The sequence below is a fragment of the Paroedura picta genome, chromosome 9, assembly GCF_049243985.1.
Source record: "Paroedura picta isolate Pp20150507F chromosome 9, Ppicta_v3.0, whole genome shotgun sequence".
Classification (NCBI taxonomy): domain Eukaryota; kingdom Metazoa; phylum Chordata; class Lepidosauria; order Squamata; family Gekkonidae; genus Paroedura; species Paroedura picta.
In genome coordinates, this window is record NC_135377.1 from 41,738,466 (window position 1) to 41,756,968 (window position 18,503).

General features: G+C 41.9%; 1 protein-coding gene across 1 annotated transcript in view; it reads left to right on the forward strand.

Moving 5' to 3' along the window:
- The first annotated feature begins 8,218 nt into the window (after nucleotides 1–8,218).
- LOC143844830 (desmocollin-2-like) overlaps nucleotides 8,219–18,503 on the forward strand; it is a 40,003-nt gene continuing 29,718 nt past the window's right edge. Inside the window, exons 1-3 of the mRNA XM_077352536.1 lie at nucleotides 8,219–8,415; nucleotides 15,744–15,828; nucleotides 16,236–16,441. Coding sequence (XP_077208651.1) covers nucleotides 8,335–8,415; nucleotides 15,744–15,828; nucleotides 16,236–16,441 — 372 coding nt within the window. The 5' untranslated portion in view covers nucleotides 8,219–8,334. The remainder of the gene's footprint in view (nucleotides 8,416–15,743; nucleotides 15,829–16,235; nucleotides 16,442–18,503) is intronic.

The following is an 18,503-nucleotide window of genomic DNA, read 5'->3' on the forward strand; positions in this document are numbered from 1 at the left end:
TTTGAGAAACAGATCAATTACAAAATTTGAGAAGAGATGGAAACTAATTTAGAATGAGAACTGGTTTAAAAATTGTATATAAATGTATTCTATTGCTTAAGCATACTGAGACCAAGTTTTAAATGTAATATTTGAATATAGATGAAAAGGAATTGGGTTTTGAACAGAAACATCTTTTATTTTCTTATTATAATATAATGGACTTCCCTTTAATATATTACCAATCTGTTAAAAGTTATGGTGAATATGCAGAAGTAGCAAAATATGTAATACTGAATATGTAGTAATAATAAAACTAACAATGTAGTTGCAAAATAGATAAGTTATGACATTTGACATTTAAAATGTGGAATATAAAAGTACCCCAACAGAAGTAAGGATCATTGTATTTTTTAGATAATGTCTTAAAATTATAGTGAAAGGAATGCTGGGGAGAAATATTTTCTGTTTCATATACTCTGTAATATGTAATCCTTGGTATATTCTATTATATTATAAATTCCCTGTTTTCCTTTTTGTATTCACTCTGTCTATACTATTATTTTGTTTTCTAAAATTAAAAAATACATAGAAAAAATATTTCTATCCCTACCAAGCATTAGTCCCCTGCATTCCACTTCTGTATAAGGATTTTAAAAAAATCGACTCCAGTTCTCCTTTTGCACATGATCATGTGAATATACACATGGGCCCTCCTTTTGGCCTTCAGTCAGTCAGCCTAAAGGCAGAGCTCATGCAGAAATTAATCAGCCACCCCTTAATTCCAGTGAACACAGGGTGTGTTAGTAACTATGCCAGTCTGTTAAGAAGTATTTTCCCTTGCAGCCATGCCAAAGCATTGCCTTCCATTCCTTAGACATCCTTATCTGAGTCATGAAGATTTCCTTCCCTAGCTTTGTCACTGCTGAACTGAAGACAGTTTATGAACACTGTCCATGAAAATTTGTAGATTAATACATAGTCCTTCAGATCTGGCTAATGCTGCTTCTTAATATGTCAGAAAAGTTTCTACTGGATGAAGTGAGGCACACCCATCTCCTCCTTAAGTGATGAGTGCTCAGTTATTCAAACACACCCAGCTTAAAGAACACATCATGATTAGCACCAGAAGCAGATGCTCTGGACAGGATCAACCTGCTCTTCTGCTCTTAGCTTAACCTTGACTCTATTGCTTTTTTGAAAAAAAGAAGGTATTTTGTTAATGTTCAGACTTCTTTTCATTTGCCTACATTTACTTACATACATTTTGGGGTGCTGTAAGCAGGGGAAATAAAATGCTGCTCTGCTAACAGGAATCCCTTCCATCAGCAGAGATTTTCTGCAGAATCCAAAACATAATGTGTATCCATTATAGCTGGGTTATGAGTTGGGCATCTTCAACACTTGTGGATCCTTATCTGAGTCATGAGTTTGACCTTTCCCAGTTCTATCACTGCTGAATTGAAAAGACTTTATGAATCCTTGAAAATTTGTAGATTAAAATGCAGTTGTTTACCTGTTGTCCTAGAACAGTGGTTCTCAACCTGGGGGTCGCTTGACCCTTTTGCGGGAGTCGCTGAGACCCCTGCACCATCGACAACCTCCTTGCGAAGCCCATTGTTAATCACTATGTTTCAATTATGTTCAGTTTGTAACAATGAAAATACATCCTGCATATCAGATATTTACATTACAATTCATAACAGTGGCAAAATTACAGTTATAAAGTAGTAACAAAAATAATGTTATGGTTGGGGGTCCCCACAACATGAAGAACTGTATTAAGGGACTGCAGCATTAGGAAGCATTAGGAACCACTAATCTAGGACAAAAGGTGGTGTTAACATTACTCAGGAGGTCAGGTAAGTGAATGAATGTGTGAAAGAGGCAGAGTAATGCCCAACACAGTTTCCCATCTGTTGGACAAGAGTTACTTTGGAGGAAGATTGACAGCTGCTGCCAGCTTTCTTAAGCAGCAACTGCCTACTTTCAGTACTGTTGTTAGGTGTGAAGTCATGTCCGACCCATTGCGACCCCATGGAAAATGATCCTCCAGGCCTTCCTGTCCTCTACCATTCCCTGGAGTCCATTTAAGTTTGCACCTACTGCTTCAGTGACTCCATCCAGCCACCTCATTCTCTGTCGTCCCCTTCTTCTTTTGCCCTCGATCGCTCCCAGCATTAGGCTCTTCTCCATGGAGTCCTTCCTTCTCATGAGGTGGTCGGTACTATCTCCCCTCAATATCATTTGATGAAGTCTTTCTCTGCTGGGTAGCTGTCAGTATCAGTGTGGGCGGTTGTTTCTCATACCTTGCTTTTTCACCTGCTTTCTGGAGGTGGCTTGGTGGCTTGTACTATATCCAGGACAGGCATTGGTGTCAGCACTGCCCCTCATATCCTGCCTTCATTTGTCACTCTCTCACTCACTTAGATGGGAGATCTGCTGATGGATGCGAGGAACAGCTATCAGCATCCTCCTCCTGTTCTAAGCAGTGACATGCAGAATCGAGTAGAGGCTGCATAGTTTGTGGAGAGAACTCTAGTGGAGGGAGGCATGGGAAGAGCCACCAGTCCCCCAGCACCTGAAATTATAAGGGACTGCCTTATACTGAACCAGGCCATTGACCTCTATCTCATTATTGTCTGCTTTTTCAGCAGCAGCTGTCCAGAGTGAGCAGTATTGCTTCCTTACACCCTTGTACTTTGGGTGGAATAGATCTTGGGGCCCTTTAAATGCAAAGCTCAGCTATATGAAGGCTTTGGTTTTAAGTCCAGATTCATACAATGGCAGCAGCACTTGGGAAGCAGAGACTAGTAAAATGGCAATATGCAAGACTTCAATGTCACTTCTGGCTGAAAAGCTGGAAGTGATGTCAATTAATTGTGCAATGCTCTAGGATTTTCCCTGATCTCTATGATAAAACCGATACAAATCAGGGTTCCTAGGTTATCAAACAATGAAGTGGAATCCAGAAGTGACATTGATATGCCATCCAATAGCATTTTACCAGCCCCTCCTGCTGCTGTATGGAGCAATGGCAGGGGCCAGAGCTGAGGGATGGAAAATTACCAACCACAGTAGACCACCTGGCACTGAAGGGAAGACTTTGGGGCTATGGCCTATGAAATTTATATTATTGATGTACCAAACTCTTAATTGGGAGAGGGGACTGTTTTGGGACACCCACACTAAATAGTTTCTATAAATTTTAGTTTTTCTCAGGCCAATTCCTCACAGGCGGAAAAGTGAAGGAGGAGAGTGCAAAAGTTGGCCTGAAACTCAACATCAAGAAAACAAAGATCATGGCATCCGGCCCTCTCAATTCCTGGCAAATAGATGGGGAAGAAATGGAGATAGTGACAGATTTTATTTTCCTGGGCTCCAAGATCACTGCAGATGGGGACTGCAGCAAAGAAATTAAAAGACACTTACTCCTCGGGAGGAAAGCTATGGCAAATCTAGACAGCATCCTAAAAAGCAGAAACATTGAGGCTTTTGAACTCTGGTGCTGGAGAAGATTCTTGCGAGTCCCTTGGTCTGCAAGGCGAACAAATGGGTTAGTCCTAGAGGAGATCAGCCCTGACTGCTTCTTAGAAGGCCAGATCTTGAAGATGAAACTCAAATACTTTGGCCACCTCATGAGAAGGAAGGACTCTCTGGAGAAGAGCCTAATGCAGGGGGCGACTCAGGGCAAAAGAAGAAGGGGACAGACAGAGAATAAGCGTCCAACAGGATGCTTTCGATGTGTTATCACGAGTCTTTCTCCAAGTTTGTTCCAGTTGTCTCAGCTCTCACTTTCTTTCATGAAGCTGCTCAGTGTGCCAGGGAGCTGGTTTGTGATGGGGATGGAGAAGACATCTGGAAGCAATCTTGTCAATGGTGGTTGACATTCAGTCATTCCAATAGTCAACCATTGCATCTAAGGAGTTGCTAGAAAGGCTTGGGGCCTGCAGGGCATCCACAAATCCTTCTGGATCCATAGGTCTCTGCAAGCAGGAAAAAATGCACCCCTGCCTGTCAGGGATGGAGATGAGATACAAAGGTGATCTTTTAGGGTGTAGTGGTCTGACCATCGCACTCCTTCATTTGCAATCAATTCCGCTCAATTGAGTGCAAATTGTATTAAGGGAAAAGCGATTAGCCATTCTATTCCCAAAAACTGTCAGAGATGCTTTAAGCTGCTACTTCAGCTAATTTGCACTGATTTATATGGGCCTATCATACTAGCATCAACCGCAAATAACACTTATCTATTATCTTTTACATATTATTTTTCATGCTATACAATGTGTTACTTGATGAAAAAAACTGAGCGGAAACTGAGAGATTATATTGACATGGTTTCTAACATGTTCAACAGGAAATCTCAAGCTATCTAGTCTGGTCATTGTGGTGAGTGCATATCTAGGTCAGTACAGGCATTCCTAAGGTATGAAAGACCATAATAATATGTAAATATTGACTGTTTAATGTTAACAAAATCTCAGCTCTTATTCTGTCATCAGTTGTATGAATGCAGCTGTTCAAGATGGCATGGTGTTGTAGATGTTAAAATGAGGTAGTTTGGATTATTTCAAACAGAAAATTTAACTCAAAGGGGACAATAATTATTTATATGGTAATTGTTTAAATATTATTGGAATGCTCTCCAAAGAGATGCTAGGTGGAAATATCCTTCACTTAATATTGGAATAAGATATCCCACTGAATTTGATTTTCTCTGTATTTCAATATATTAACAGTTCCTGAGTTGAAATGGTCATACACACTTATAACAGCTCAGATGAAGGGTTGTTTTCTCCAGATCCCTTCAAACTGACACACTGAAAAGGGGTTACTAAATGAATCTCCTTCTATTGAGCTGGTAGCCTTAGCGAGGATGACTATTTCCTCTGGTCCTGATGGTACTACATAAAACCTGAAACCACTTAGAGAAGAGATGGCTATATTTCCTTAAACATTCCCTTTTCTCCCTTGTGACACAAATGTTCAATTAAAAAAGATGAAACTGAAAGACATTTTAGTATTCTGTGCAAATAATTTATTTGATTGATTACCATGATTGATACAGAATGTGAACTGCAAGCTCTGTGGCCATTGATAGGAGTGATATTTGATGGCTTCAAGTTGCTGGGTTCAGTGAGGGCAACTACCTGTCACCTAGATCCCTTTCCGTCATGGTTACTCAAATTGGGTAATCAATGGATAGGAGGCCATTTGAGGGTTATCGCCAACCTCTCCTTATCATTTGGAGAGTCCCCTGAAGGGCTGAAGGAGGCAGTGGTTTGCCCTCTTCTGAAAAAACAACTTCTCTCGATCCGTGGGACCCTGCCAGCTACTGCCTAGTTTCACATTTGGTGTTTCTGGGTAAGGTGGCTGAGAGGGACACTGCAGACCAGCTCCCAGTATTCTTGGAGGAAACTTCACAGCATTACAGTGGCTAGTTTCCTTTCTCCAGAACCAGACACAGAGGGTGCCAGTGGGGGAAGAGTTGTTGTACATTTATGCACTCCCTGGTGGGATGCTGCAGGAGGCGATACTCTCCCCCATGCTTTTCAACATCTATATGCGCCCTCTGCACAGCTGGTCTGGGGTTTTTGGCTGGGTTGACACCAGTATATGGATGACATCCAAGTGATGGATGGTCAGTTGGACTCCCCTCCCCCCCCGAAAACATTTGCCAGTAGTATGGAAGTGGTGTCTATATGGCCCTGTTAAGTGAAATGCTCTGTTATCATAAAATGCTCTGATCAAAAATTGGGGGAATCAGCTATGCAAAAAGGGGGATAACTAGCAGGATCTGTTTTGCACAGTTTATGAGGTGATTAAGCCCTTCAAGAATCCAAGGCAGACAACAAATACTGTTTAAAATAATATTGTAGCTGTATTTACAGAATAAGACTAAGCAATTACACTAACACCTACGGCAGAAAGAAGTAAGATAGGAAATTGCTATGTTTGGGGAAGAGGACAGCAAAATTCATACGATTACCTGTCTTGCACAGATGGAGAAGTTGGGTGCATTGTGGGAGAGTGTCAGCAACATGAATGAAACCAGAATCCGAGTCAGGTGTCGCCGCAGGAGAGCGAACTCCCTGAGAGCTCCAAGGAAGGGTTCTTATACCTTTTCCTTAGCCGGATACGTGGTTAAAAGTCACGTATTCAAAAAGCGAGCTTTAGACAAAAAGGTGCAGATGCCTCCTTTTGATGTGGGCCTCAAAGGTTGATTTATCCAGGATATCTGGGAAACCTGGGACCTGGCTTAATCTAGGTGACTATATAGAGCAATAAGTCTCTTGGCTAGCTGGTGTTAGGTTGGGTGGATGGGAAGGGGATTTCAGAGGTAAGAAGTTTCTTCTGGGATCTGATAGTTTAGCAGGAGAGGGTGCCAGGAAGGAGGATGCTCTTTGAAGTTGCCAGCACTGTGCGCATTTCCCATGGATGCAGGGATCCTGGGTTCATGAGGTCATTCAGTCATGCCAAGCTTCATTGATGCTCTGCAGAAAAAGGTTGGCCTTATGTCTAGACCAGAGCAACTGTCCAAAGCCCAGAGTCCATTGTCTTGATTGAAGAAGCACACAAGTGCTATTATTGTCCCATGATGAGGTCTGTTGTTATAGGTGTTGATCCAGGGTTCCTGGCACCATGGAATACAGTCCAGCGGGTCTGGATTTTACTGGTTATAATCCAGGATCTGGTAGCACTGGTTACATTTCAGGAGTATGGTTGCACAGGTTACAGCTCAAGAAGAGTTGCCTGAAACTCAGCTCCAGAACACTTAGCCATAGTGATCCATGCAATGGTCACTTCCAGATTAGACTTTTGTAACTTGCTCTATGCAGGCCGACCCTTATCTCTGACCCAGAAATTGCAATTGGTTCAAAATGAGGCTGCTGGGGTCCTTATGAGGTCATCTTGGACCCTTATCCATTCTGTCCTGAGGCCACTACACTTGTTACTGGTTAGCTTCCGGATCAGGTTTTGGTTCTTATGTTCAAGGCCATCCACGGCTTGGTCCCTGCTTATCTGAGGGACTGCTTGTCTGCTTATGCCTGCCACAGGGCTCTTCACTCTGCAGGTTTGAATTGGTTGGTTGTTCCTGGTCCCTAGGAGGCACACCTGGCCTTGATGAGGGACTGGGCCTTTTCGGTCCTGGCCCCAACCTGGTGGAATGAATTTACAATTTCTTACAATTTCCATTTGTTTTAATGATATTGTTTCCTCCAATCAGAAGAAAATTTGGAGGGACTATTCATATTAGCGGGCAGAATGGGCCAGCATAGCCAGATTTTGTTAGGACCCGGAAGCTTGACATGTTCTTCCTCTTGTAACCCTTAGTCAAAGATTCATCCCTGCCAAACTCTAAACAGATGGAAGAAGGTGTCCTTGGCCTATGGGTAATTAAGGCTTGCAGAGTGAGTACAAGGAGATGGGAATTGGCATGTGAATTTCCCATGTTTCCTGGAATCTTGGGGGATGGGTAAGTGAGTGGGAATGAAATAAGATGCAGCACCAGAATAACAATCAGCCTGGAAAACATTTGGTCCCTCATGAAAGGTGGAAGCAATTTTGTTTTGATTTGGAATATTTATTACATTTCTGAGTGGGACACAGTTTGGATAATACCAGAAGAGTCAAATTGCCACTGCCCAGTTTTACTGTTGGTTTCGTATGACCATGCCTGTTTTTTGGTAGATAAATTGTCCTGTTTGAATAAGTGATAGCTGGAACCTTATGAAAGGGAGAACTGTGGCTAATCTTCTGTAGAACTTCTGTATTATAAAAGAAGGAAGAACATTTCTTAATGAGAATGTAGACAATTACAGGTCAGGGAAGAGGCAGATTAACATGGTTGACTAGGGGCAAACTCCTTGAACGAGTAGGGAGAACATTTATTTCAGCCTTAGTAGGACCTACTCCCCCCAACTTTCTGAGAATCATCTTAGTGGGATTCTATGAAACTAGACCCTGCTTAAAAATATCTCCCTGTTTTGCAAATAGAAACAGCAGGGAAAGGCAAGCCTGGGGCCCAATCCATCCAGTTTCTTCCTTCCCCCCAGCACTTCACAACTCTGAAATGAAACTAAGCACGTTCCACAAGTCTTTCCTAGGAGACAAGCCCTATCAACTTTACTAAGAGAGCTGAATTAACAACCAGTTCCTTTGCTTTAGTCTGTCAAAGTTTGAGGGATCCAAAAAGAGAAAGGGAAGACAGTTTTACTCACTTTCTACACAGCTACAGCTCTGCTAGCCTGGGCACCACTTCATCGTTTTGCCCTCACTCCCCTGGGGACTATGATCAATCAGTAATCCTGCAACTTCACCAGCCCTCAGAAGTTACCAGGAGAACTGGAAATGGTACTCTCAGTTGAAGCAAGATGCAGAGGTAGGACTTTGACTAGAACAATCTCGTCGTACCTTCTCTTCAGCCTACTGGTGAGTAAAGTGATCTATATTTTCTTTTTCCCCTGTGTCAAATAGAGAGGAAGTTTGGCAAAAAAGGAATGTTAGCAAATCGATGACATGTAGTGCAAGAAGGATGCTTTGTGTTACTGCCTTTTAATCAATGAACTGATATTTCTTTCTTTGAGTAAACTCTCTGCTTTTGTTAAACTCCTATTCTATGGACAGTTGTTATCAGTAACAATTGATGATGTTTAGCCAGTGTTATCTTGTGGAAACAAAGTGCAACAGTTTGAAATATTGAAAAGAATATACATTCTAAAGAAAGGGTCTGTTTTGCTAGATGGATTTATAGCATAAATTGAAGCTATAATCACTTTTAATAGCAAATGTGGTAGTCTCATGTCTATGAATACAGCCAACCACAAGGTATAAGTGTTTAAATACTTTGGGGGATTTCTTTTCTGCAAAGGAGCGCATAGAATTATGAGTTTGTAAATTTTAAAAATGATCTCCTACCCCCACAACAATCCAACGATGCTTGAGCATGCTCATTGCCCTTGAGGAGACATGGACCATTGAACATCAGATAAAGGGGAGGAGACAGAAAAATAAACAGGCTCAAACCCAAACAAAGGAAATGTGAACCTGTATCCCTCTGATGTCTCCCATATAGAATATATTCTTCAAAATCAAAGAATATAGAAAATCTGCTTATGCCACAATAACTATGGGAGCAAAATTGCAGTTTGGATCACTACAGCGAGGGACTGCCTGGGAAACCTTACCCATCCTTTTACTTACTCCTGATCAAGTTATTAGGAAGGGAAATGGTACCATGTGTTCAGGAGTGGTGCTTGCTTATTTGAATATATTTCTATAGTATCTATGCATGGTTAACATACCAGAGAGAAAGCCTGGCTTTTCAGCAGAGGTCTGCAGCATTGGAATGCCCCTTCCATAACTCAGTGGTGGCTGAAAGTAAAAAAAATGTTTTGACCTTTTTATGTATAGCAAAAATCAAATGAATGACCTGGTTATTTTGTATTTACATGTTTGAATCATTTCTACAGTAACTTTCCACACAATTATGCCCATAGCACCTCACACAATCATAAAATACCTAACAGGAATTTTAAGACAATTTAGAACAAGGACTAAAATTAAGGTTAAAATTACTGTTCAAAGGGCTTCCAGAATAAGAAGGGATTTAGTTGATGCTGGAAGGCCTGCAATCAGAAGGCTAAACTCAACTCTGGGGGAATTTCCTGAAAGGCAATTCTAGAGTCATTCCTGAGAAGGCTTCCCAAGCGTCCCCAATAAACATAAGTGAGATAGTATGATTCCCATAGCAACATCCCCTCAGATGATCTCAGAACAGAGAGTAGATGTTTATGAGTGGAGGTGGTCCTTTGGGTACTGGGAACTTATTTATATTTATTTATAATTGAATTTATAGACCACCAGCTGGCTCATGGTGGTTTACATAACATATAAAAGCAGCACAAAACCTGATACAATCGATGGCAGCAACAAAGAACAACCTACTCTCTCGTACAGCCCTCAATCCTTCTGCTAGCAGTTACTGTTGCCCTGATAGCTGACTACAGGTGATGTATGGTCTGAGGGGGGGGGGTACAGATTATAAAGAGGAGGGGAGGGACCCAATTTTATTACCCCAGCCTCAACCAAACGCCTGGTGGAAGAGCTCCATCTTGCAGGTCCTGTGGAACCCAGAGAACTCTGTCAGGGCCCTCACCTCTTCCGGGAGCTCATTCCAACAGGTTGGGACCCAGACTAAAATGTCCCTGGCTGTAGTCAAGGCCAGCCATGCTTCCTGGGAACCCGGGACAACTAGCAGATTCATACCCACCGAATGGATGAGATAAGTGATCCCACAGATAGGTAGGACCCAGGCCACATATAGCCTTGAAGGCTAAAATCAAAACTTTGATTTTGAACTATTTAGGCTTTTGAATATCAAATCATCACTTCGTACTAGGCATAGAAACAAAGTGGAAACCAGTCGAATTGATTAAATATCAGTGCCATATATGTGTTTGGTAAGCTTCAGCTAGGTGACCAGGATTGCCAGATCCCTGCAGCCTCTGGTGGAGGATGAGGGGGTCGGGTTACCAGATCTAGGTTGGGAAACTCTTGGAGATTTGGGGGATGGAGCCTGGGGAGGACAGGAGCATAGAAAGTGTACAATGCCAAAAAGTCTGCCCTCTAAAACATGATCTCTGTTGTCTGGTGATGAGTTGTAATTTTGGGGGATCCCCAGGTCCCACCTGGAGGCCGGCCTCCCTATTGACAGTGCTCAAGTCTGTTTTCTTCAGGAATGGCTGTATCTGGAAAAGCAGTCTCAACTGGTAAAAAGCAAACCTTGCCACCTCCATCTTATTTTTTCCCATGAGAAGAGAGGAATCTAAGAGTGTCAAGCTGCAACATGGGCTGTACATCTATTCCACATCAACTTCTAACCAGTGCACAACAGTGCATTTTTTTGGATTAAGTTTCAGTTTTTCCCACATTCATTCATCCTTCTTTTGCCTACAGACAGAGCCCTTCCTAGAGCAGAGAGAATTATGATGCCCCAAATCCCTGTGCTTCCCTGAAGGTGCTGATCACCTGAATAGAAATGGTTCTACAGGGCTGCTGCACAAGTAGTTGGCAGTGGTGTGAGGGACAAAGTGTGTACATTTTAACTTCAAACCATTGCTGAAAATTTCATCATTCAGATGATCAATGATGGCTTGGAAATGGAAGGGACTGGGAAGACTCTAAAAATTGGGAGGAAAGGGAGGAGTGTGTTTTGAGCCCTCCATTACCTAGGACAGCATCTAGACAATGCCTCCACCTCCCAGCATCTATATGGAAGCAAGACAGTGTCTTGTTTGCTTTGGATCTGCAAGTGATTTCTCCAAGATTATTGATGTTAAATAACACATGGGAAAATAGAATCTTAATAGGCTAAAGTGGAGGACAGAATCTTTTAGCTCTGTTTCTTCAGCATGTTCCTCAGGAATAAATTTCCTTACCCAGGCTTTCTTAACCAGGGTTTCATGAAACCCTAGGGTTTTGCAATGGCCATGGAAGGGTTTCATCAATTGAGTGGGAGTTAATTAATTAATTGGGAACTCCTCTCAAAATGGCCAGTGATGGGCCTGGATCAGGTGGGAAGAGGAGGGGCCCTGGCCATACAAATTCTTGCTGGCCAAAGCTCATTGCATGTGGTAGTGACTGGAGTCCAGAGCAGTACATACTCTCATTTTAACTTAACTGCAGGGAGAGCAACAGAGCAGTATACCATATATACTCGCATATAAGCCGAGTTTTCCAGCACAGTTTTTAGCATTTAAAAGACCTCCTTGGCTTATACTCAGGTAATTGATTAACAGCCTGCCCCCAGCCAGCCAATCGCAGCATTGCATTTGCAACCTAAGCTTTTTGCAAGTGAGTTAATTAACCTTTGCCTTCTGCAAAGATCTTAAAAACTAAGCTCTTTGCAAGTGAGCTAATTGCTCCTAGCTAACCATTGCCTTCTGCAAATATCTTGATCCTACTCTGGCAGCTTGTAGGACATCAATGCTTTGACTGAGGGATTCTGATATTTTCCCCCTTCTTTTCCTAATCACTTCTTTCAAACTATTATTATGGCTTCTGTGGGTGGGGTGGGTTTTGGGGGTGCTTTGGGATTTACTGTTTCTTCAGTGTTTCTTTCTTCTTTTATCCAAGTGGCAGCATTGTTTGCCTTTTCTTCTAGGGGTTGTGTTTCTTTTAAAAGTTCTTTCTTTTTACAGTTCTTTCTTTCAGTTTTCAGTTTTCTGGTTCTTTATTTCAGTGTTTTGTTCTGAGGGGCACTGTAGCCCCCAGTTTGGTAACTGTTGTACTTGTTGTAGTAGGTTGCCAACTTTGGGTACTATTGTTCTGCTCTGGCTTGCTAGCCTGGGGGCACTGTTTGGTTTTCCTGCCAGAGCTGTTCTCACAGAGCAGTTCTGTCAGTGCTCTCTCAGGGTGCCTGGCATCAAGAGAGGAAGGGAAGACAATTGTAAGCCGCTTTGAGACTCCTTTGGTTAGTGAAAAGTGGGGTACAAAAACCAGCAGCTATTCAATCTCTTGACTTTTCTGTATTTGTTGGGAGGGAGACTGGATGGGAAAGCCTGTGATGATTGATCATGGATTAAGCACTTAGGCCACCCTGTACATTTACCAGTAGCCTGCTGCATTTCCCACCCTCAGCTTCTATGCGAGTCAATATTGCTTCAAATATAACTATTAATTCCCCCCCCCCATTTTTTTTGTCACTACCTTTTAAAAAGAAAATCACTGGTAACCCTACTAATGACATGTTGATTATTTTCACCATCTACCAGCTCATTGCAGATTTTATTTTCTAGATGCATGAGGTAGATCTCTAAGTATTCTGTTCACATCTTCAAGTTGCACCAATAGACCGTTTACACACTGGAGGTTTTATGCTGGGATGCAGGTTGGAGCTTTAGTTGTGGCAGGTTGCTCCACATCTTCCTGCACCTACATGGGGGAACATTTGGCCTAGTGCACCACATCCACCCTCGATTTGTGCTCCTGCATGGGAGCTGGGGCAGTGAAGTTCCCAGTGGCAGGTTGCCCCCCCCCGGTATCTAGCCAATATTGTTCTACGTGTCGTTTAAACCCATTATTGTGGGTCCTATCCTCTGCTGCCAACAGGAACCTTTCTCTCCCTTCCTCTGACAACCTTTCAAATACTTAAAGACAGCAATCATGCCCCCTCTCAACCTCCTCTTTTCCAAGATGAACATTCCCAAGTCCCTCAGCCTTTTCTTCATAGGGCTTGGTCCCCAGGCCCTGGATCACTCTCGTTGCACCCTCTGCACCTCTCAATTTTGTCAAAATCCCTCTCTCCCTTCCTTCTTTCCTTCCTATTGAAAGGCCTCACAAAGAAGCAAGATTTGCAGATCTCTTGAACATGTCCAAGGAGGGGGGCTCCCTTCACCTCTTCTGGGAGCCTATTTCACAGATCAGAAGCTATGATGGAAAAGTGGAGAGACAGACAACAGATAGTTACCTGAAGACAATAGTAGGTGCATGGGAACATATCGAAGGAGCAGCCCCTAAAAATATTTGGGATTGCAGATTCTGAACCAGTTGTAGTTTCTGGATTGTCTTTGAGGGCATTCCCATGTAGAGTGTCTTGCAATAATCCATCTGTGAGGTTGCAGAAGCATGGCTCGCTAATGAGAGAGTTGGCAAACCAGATCAGTTGATAGAAGGTACTCCTGACGACCATGCTTTTCAAAGAGCAAGGCAGGGTCTCATTTGGTTATTTTTTTATTAACTCTATATGGGTAATGAAAGTGAGATTACTGGGGCTATGGGTTTTTATTTGGTTGACTCTGTTGACTACATTGCTGGCTGATCTAGGATCATCATAATAACATTGAATGATTGATTGAACACAGGGTCTATGAACAGCACCAAGCTCTTAACATATTCTGAGACGGTTGAGCATGTTTTACTGCATTGCCCTTGTTAGGAGGGTGATTGCAGATATGGCTTTATTACTCATATATCCTCAAAAGAAATCCTGTTACACTAATGTACTTCCATTTTTGTCTTGGACTATGAGCCTTAGATTATGGATACAGTTGCCAGATTTTTTTTTTTGCAGCTGCTGGGGTCTACTGTAGTTCTGTGTTAATTGAATGAATTATGTTTGCTATTTTTAATATTAAATTAATATTATCTACATATCATTTATGTAAATATTTTTGATACTGTGTGCATTTCTATGCTTCTCTATGACTGTAACAAACAATTCTGTTCAAATGTATCATGCTTCTGGCAGTTTTTGTTGCCCAAGGCAGCTTTTTGTTTGCAGTTCTGAAATCCTGGTCCTACTGCATTGTTTATTCTTTGTTATCTGATTGAATTGCTTTGTGTATTTTGAGATCCTCCTTGCATCTCAGTGAAAAAAACTGAATATGGCTATAATAGCAATACATTTGTTACTTTATTTATTTACTTCATTTATACTTCTAATTAGGTTGTTATGCAGCAGCCATATTAGTCTGGAAAACTAAATAGTTCTTTGTAAAAGTAATTTCTACAAGCCATTTTGGGTCCTCATTGGAGGGAAAGGGAGGGGGGAAAGAGAGAGCGCACGTGAAAGAGAGACAGATACGCACACAGACCGGGTGGTCTTAGGTCAGACAGTCTCTCATAGCCTAACCTACCATGGGAAGGGGGCTGTGAGAATAAAATGCAGTAGAGAAGTACCACGTACACTATCTGAACTCCGTGGAGGAAGTCTGAGATAAAAATGTTATACACTTTGTATTGTACTTTTTACAATTTACTAATTGTCCTTAATTTGAATTCACAAAAGGATCAGGAACACTTTAATCCCATTGCAAGAGCAGTTTGGCACATTGAAAAAATAGCGTTATGCCAAAAAATAATGCACCTCTGGCCATTCCTCACCTTCTGGCTCTCTTGCTTTTGTCTGCCACCTTCTTGCACTTCTTAGCACTCTACATTCCTGCTTGAAATGGCGGAAGAGAGTAACGTGCTTTACATGTGACTTTCCTCTATCTGTCAATCAAGCCAGGCAGCCAATCACCTTTCTCCATGTTTTAAAGGGCCCACAATGGTTGCTAATTCTTTTTTAAAAGTAAAACTTCTCTATTGAAAGTCCTAATCAAAGATGCATAGTGCTTTTTATAATGCCACCCCTTATGAAAACCTTGAATCACAAGCCTTGAATCTTTTAAAAAATTAATCTCGTTCCCGAATTTGGGAGGGGGGGTGACTATAGAGAGGCATGCTTTGTGTTTTAACTGGGGGGGGAGGGATATTTTTTCCTTTGCCTGTACGATTTAATGCCTATTTATTGTTCCTGGCAATTTGCCTTAGAAAAAAATACCCTGTCCCCGGGAGGAGAGGGAGGTGGGTACGTGGGCGGGAATTGGAGGAGGAGATAGTGCTACTTCAGCTCCACACATTTCCTTAGCGTGTGGCCTGCTGGTTGCTCTCCTCTAGCTTGCGCTTTTTAGTTGAGAGAATTCACTTTATGCGATTCCGCAGTTAGCGCTTTAAAATGAAGGATGTATCTACCAGTTTGCTGCTTGGACACTGGAGATGTTGTGCAAAATGACGTCTGCATAAGGTGAGTATTTCACTATATTTATCGGGTGTGGAATGGCCCCATGAATTGATACTGATTTCCTCTGTAGCTCAGATATGGTTATGTCTGCCAGCATTTGCCATTACAAGTGAACGAAAATAAGGCTTGTGTAAGAAGGACCATATTCTTTCACAATTAAAATGAATGAAATTTTTTGAACTCTTTCTTAAAGGTATTGAATGTATTCTCTGATGCTTGCAAGAAAGTGACTTTCAATGTACCTCCTGAACTGGAAGCTGGAGTATTAGTTGGCAGAGGTGAGGAAGTCCAAGACTTGTTTGCTCTTACCATTATGTAGATATTTTTGCATATTATTAGTGCTTCATGTCTTTATGTGTATTTCAGTTTATTTCTATCAGAAACTCCAAAACTGATTAGTCAGTTGTTCATGTGAAAATCCATAGCATCTAGGCAACATTTATTTGAAATTAAAATCTAACCAGTGCGGTAAACAGGCACTGAGATTTGAATTGAGGCTCTTTGTACTCAGATTACATAGCCAAAGGCGGTTTGGGCAATTTATGACATCACAGAAGTGTTGGAACTCCTCTGCTTGTACCCCATGACTTTTATTGATTAGACAATTTAAGCATCTCTGATTGGAATTTTGTGTTTTATAATGCTTTTTTCCCCTTTTTCTGACTAGTCTTTATTTTTCTTTCAGTCAAAGTGAAAAACTGTCTTAAGCATATAGAATTTCTCCACTCAAACAACCCCAACTTTACAGTTTTAGAAGATGGTTCATTGTATACAACAAATGCTGTTTCTTTCTTGTCTTCTCATGAAAACACCATCACCATATTTCTTGAAGGCAATAATGAACATGAACAAAAGAAGATACTTGTTAGTTTGCTAACACACCCCAAAAAGGTAGATACACTTAAATTAAAATTGTTGTTTTGTTTGTTATTGTATCCCTCAGTAGACAGAATTAATTTTTTAATTTTTTTAAAAATTCAGTTCTCCACCATGAATGGGGGAGACCTGCTGTGCCTTTCTCCACCCCACCCCCTGCCTATGACCCGTGACTAGTCTCTGCTTTGCATGCCAAGGTTTTAACACTGCGGTTGTTTCACATGATATATGACATCATGGCCAGATGCAGATGTATGCCAGTTTCTTTGTGCTGATAATGATCTTGGTTTTATTCTTGCATACATCCTCCATCCTGAGATTGAGCAGTTTACTTTTTTTGCAAACATAGTTGCTTTAACAAATTGGGGTGCACAGATTAATCTTCTTTTAGATTTCTTGTTTATAGACAAGAAACAATTTATTAAAGTGCCTGGATTTGATTGTCATAAGAAATTGTGGTTAAAGATTAATGAAAAAAGAAGTCTTCCGTTTCTACCCTGAATGCAAGAGAAGGAGGGGAATATATATGCCAATAAAGGTATTGAATTTAAATTTGAGAATAAGTCAAAATGCCAACCTGAGAATAAACTGTGAGAATCATATTCTTGCATAAGATGCATGTATGTGAAAACATCTTATACAGCAGCCCTGGATCACCCCCTCCCCCAAAGTTTTACAAGATAAAATGATCTGTTTGGTGGTGGAGTTCCTGCCCTGCTGACCTCTATGGGGGAAGCCATGTGGTCATCCTATCCAGCTTAAGGAGTCAGGGCAGGAAGGTAGTGAGGCGGCACATTATTGAGGGCCACATTTTCACCCAGATGGGCAGCTGTGGTAAGGAATGCCAGAGTGTAGATGTTCACCTGTGTGCCACCCATGTCTTCAGAGCCCCCTTGATGGTACAGCTGAAATACAACTCCTTGGTTCTATGTCTGAAAGCAAAGACTGCCCTGCAGAGGATAGCTTCCTGCTCTGCTTCAGCTTTCCCAGTAAGTGACTTATGCTCCACCCACTTCCAGGAGTCGGGAAGTGCTTGGTGTAGTGGTTAGGAGTGCGGACTTCTAATCTGGCAAGCCAGGTTTGATTACCTGCTCCTCCACATGCAGTCAGCTGAGTGACCTTGGGCTTGACACAGCAGTGATAAGGCTGTTCTGACAGAACAGTAATTTCAGGACTCTCTCAGTTTCACTTACCTCACAGAGCGTCTGTTGTAGGGAGAGAAAAGAGAAGGCGATTATAGGCCGCTTTGAGACTCCTTCTGGTAGAGGAAAGTGGCATATAAGAACCAACTCCTCTTCCTCCTCCTCCTCCTCCTCAGTTTCCATGCAAACATGGGAGGGGCAAAGAATGGGGCCAAGCCTGCAGCATTACCTCCGACCACTAACCACCACTGCTGCCTCCTCCTCTGCTGCCCACCTGCTGTGGGTCATTTTGCAGGTGGGCAGCAGTGAAGGAGGCATCAGCGTGCACTGTGAAGAGGAGATAGCGGGCTCTTTCCCTTGGTGGGGTAGGTTGACATGGAGGTGAGCATTAGTGTAGGAGGCATCAGCAGCTGCCTCCTGACCTTAGGTGACAACAAGTGGGAATGGTAAAGAGACCCAGAGCACAGCCATTCATCTGAGTTTCCCCCAAATCCTGAGAGTTCCCACCTATCTCCTCTTCTGTAGTTCACTTCCATTACATAGCTTGCTGTGCGTGCAGCTCAGGATGTTTTTAGATCAACAAGGAGTTTGTTCTTGATGTCTTGGTAAACCTATGCAGCAGTCTTGATACATACAGCCTGTGTAAATCAGAGCATTATTTGTTAAATGACATTTCCAAATTAATTGCCATGAAACAAAGTAGCAACTAATGATCATGTAGTTCAACTAGAATATTGTTTCTGGCAAGAGTAATACAGTTTGGAAGACAGAACAAAATTTAATGGACAAGGTGAAAGCCAGAATGATATCACGTGACAGAAGCCTTCTGTGGTCTCAGTGAAGCTATAAATAACAGTGATTAACTGTGCCTATGATTTTTAGTATGGTTTTCAGCAGAGGTCTATGGAAAGGGATCGGCCAATAGAAATACCATT